This window comes from Dendroctonus ponderosae, unplaced genomic scaffold (assembly GCF_020466585.1).
Source record: "Dendroctonus ponderosae isolate FM_Combo_2020 unplaced genomic scaffold, Dpon_F_20191213v2 Dpon_F_20191213_1, whole genome shotgun sequence".
Taxonomy (NCBI): Eukaryota; Metazoa; Arthropoda; class Insecta; order Coleoptera; family Curculionidae; genus Dendroctonus; species Dendroctonus ponderosae.
This window is the reverse complement of record NW_026017110.1, coordinates 2,623,227-2,625,784: the sequence shown is the minus strand read 5'-3', so window position 1 is coordinate 2,625,784 and position 2,558 is coordinate 2,623,227. Positions and strand designations below refer to the sequence as shown.

Here is a 2,558-nt window from a genome sequence, read left to right as displayed (position 1 = left end):
TAATCGATACGCGCTGTCGCCAAATCTCCAAAATTGTCGATGCCAGCGCTCCTGGCGGCGCGGGCACGCGTAACACGGAACTCAGGAATACAGAGTGTGAGCAGGCCCATGTCATGGGTCTTTCAAATCGAAACCGGTTTCTGTCATGTTTCTGTCTGTTCAAATGTATCACGATATTTCCAACGTTTTCTCAATAGCTTTATTTGTTTCGTGTTAGCTAAAACAGTGAAGATCGACCTCAGGATGGCACAATCCTTAAACCAGCCGAAGAAAACGAATAAAACGCAAAATATTCTAGTGGCTGTAAGAGTCAGGTGAGTGCTTAATGTTGTCTAGTTGGATTGTTTGGCCTCAACGTGCTCAAATATTTTATAAAGGCAAGCAGTGGTTTGTTATGAAGAGTCGAAATTCATTTGAAAACTTTTGAGTTTAGTAATAGGACTTACTTGCATATTGATCTCTGTATACATAAATTTATGCCCAAAATGCCACAGCTAACAGTAGAACTTCAAGTAGGAACAGGCATGTCAAGCGTTTTGCAAAAAACTAAATCCTGAATTTCTTCTCACACGATCCTGTAGAATAGATGACGAATTTTTATGCTAACGAGTGTGTTTGTTTCCAGACCATTTACCGACGATGAGAGAAGCAAAAACTCAAAGAACATCGTCAATTGCGTTTCGCGCCATGAGCTGCAATGTAAAGATAAAAAATACCATTTTGATAAAGTGTTCGACTTCAGCAGCTCCCAATTGGATGTGTATCAATTTGCTGTGGGCCCCATGATTATAGACGTGCTGGCTGGCTATAATTGCACAGTTTTCGCATATGGTCAGACTGGAACTGGTAAAACGCACACTATGGTAGGAGACGATAAGGATCTCACTACCAAAAATTCGTGGAGAGAGGTGAGAGAACATACGTGTATGTTCTATTTATGTTTTCTACTCCATTCAGTAAGCAAATTTGAAAAAACACGGCGTTTTAGTATGAAATGGCTGGATGCATTCCAAGAGCTGCGGCAAACATATTTGAGGAACTACGGATGCGGAATGTGCGTGATTATGATGTTACCGTCTCATTCCTTGAGCTCTACAATGAAGAGGTGAGAGACTTGTTTAACGCAGAATGGTCGTGCTCTCCACTGAGGTAAGTATTTGAGTGATTAAGGCGATTTTAGGGCAAGCGTAGTTTTGGGTGGATAAAACAAATATTAATGATAAACAGAGTGCAAAGATGGTTTCAAGCTCCAGGTAAAGTTCAACAACTTCAAAAAGCTAAGCTCAAAAACACAGATCTTTCGAATTAAATTCGAACGCGGACAAAGTAAAGAATATTTATTTTTGAAGATTTTTTTCTTCAAGAGTATTTTGCATCTAGGATAGACAAAGTTTTATTTAAATTGCAGTTTTTTAGGCACAAGTAATACAAGGTTAGCAAATTGTATGCGAGTTGAAAAAAAACTGTAACTTCGAGTTGAGTGAAACCATTTACTTGAAATTCACAATATAGAAGGGGTTTGACATAGCAGATGAATAAAGTTTAATTTCACATTTAGCAATGTTTTTTGAGCTTTGAAGCCGTGGTCCATGGGAATTTCTTCCTGACGTTTCGTCCACAACTGCGGTGGACATTATCAAAGGTGATGAGGCAGTGGGCGAAGTGATCTCCCGTGCCTTTGATAATGACCACCGCAGTTGTGGACGAAACGTTAGGAAGAAATTCCCATGGACCACGGCTTCAAAGCCCGAAAAACATTTCTAAATGTGATTTGACCGGCCGTGAATGCCTTCACAGTCTGGTAAAGTTTAATTTAGCTTGGAGAAGGCATTGAATGTCAGGGGGCAGATAACGAAAGGGTTCAAAATTGGACACGAATTGAAAAAAAAATATTGAACTGGATTGGGTGAAATAATGTACTGTATGAAATTTTCTCACAATGTAAAAAAGTTATTTAAATTAGAACACCATTCTTTAAAAATTGCAACTTTTCATCCTGATAATTTAGCCACTTGAAACTCACACACTGTATAGAAGATTCCTGACTTTGAAGTTCGAGAAAGTTTCATTGAAATCGCAGTAAAACCTGATTTTCATCTACTTTGTAAACGTAGATGTAGACTGGGACTATCCAGTCAACTTTACGCTCTACTTTAAAAAATCGTAACTTTCAAGTTTCATCAGATTGCAACTTGAAACTCGCACTCTCTACAACCTGTAGAGAATATATGTAAATATATATGAATATATGTTCCGTAAATATGTTAACATATTTTAACAGCGTGTTCTCCTAGTCATTTTAGAGGGGGTCTTCCTAAGAATTTTGATAATTTGAGGTCTCATTTTTGAGATATTTGATTTCCAGAATAGCGAAAAAATCTTAGTTTTTGTTGTTTTTCTTTAAAACGATTAAACATAGAAACTTCAATTTTGGTACACATTATAGGTTTTTTTTACAAACTTCTTTTTGGGTATTTCGCCTCAAAAATTTTTGTCTTTATAAAAGACAGAATTTCCTCACGTCTTTTATTACAGATTGATAAATAGTGCTCCTATTT

At 37.2% G+C, this 2,558-nt stretch overlaps 1 protein-coding gene across 1 annotated transcript in view; it reads left to right on the top strand.

The window, feature by feature from the left end:
- The first annotated feature begins 112 nt into the window (after nucleotides 1–112).
- The window catches only part of LOC109533733 (kinesin-like protein KIF11-B), an 8,887-nt gene continuing 6,441 nt past the window's right edge, over nucleotides 113–2,558 (top strand). The window contains exons 1-3 of the mRNA XM_019899130.2: nucleotides 113–314; nucleotides 626–908; nucleotides 989–1,149. Coding sequence (XP_019754689.2) covers nucleotides 244–314; nucleotides 626–908; nucleotides 989–1,149 — 515 coding nt within the window. The 5' untranslated portion in view covers nucleotides 113–243. The remainder of the gene's footprint in view (nucleotides 315–625; nucleotides 909–988; nucleotides 1,150–2,558) is intronic.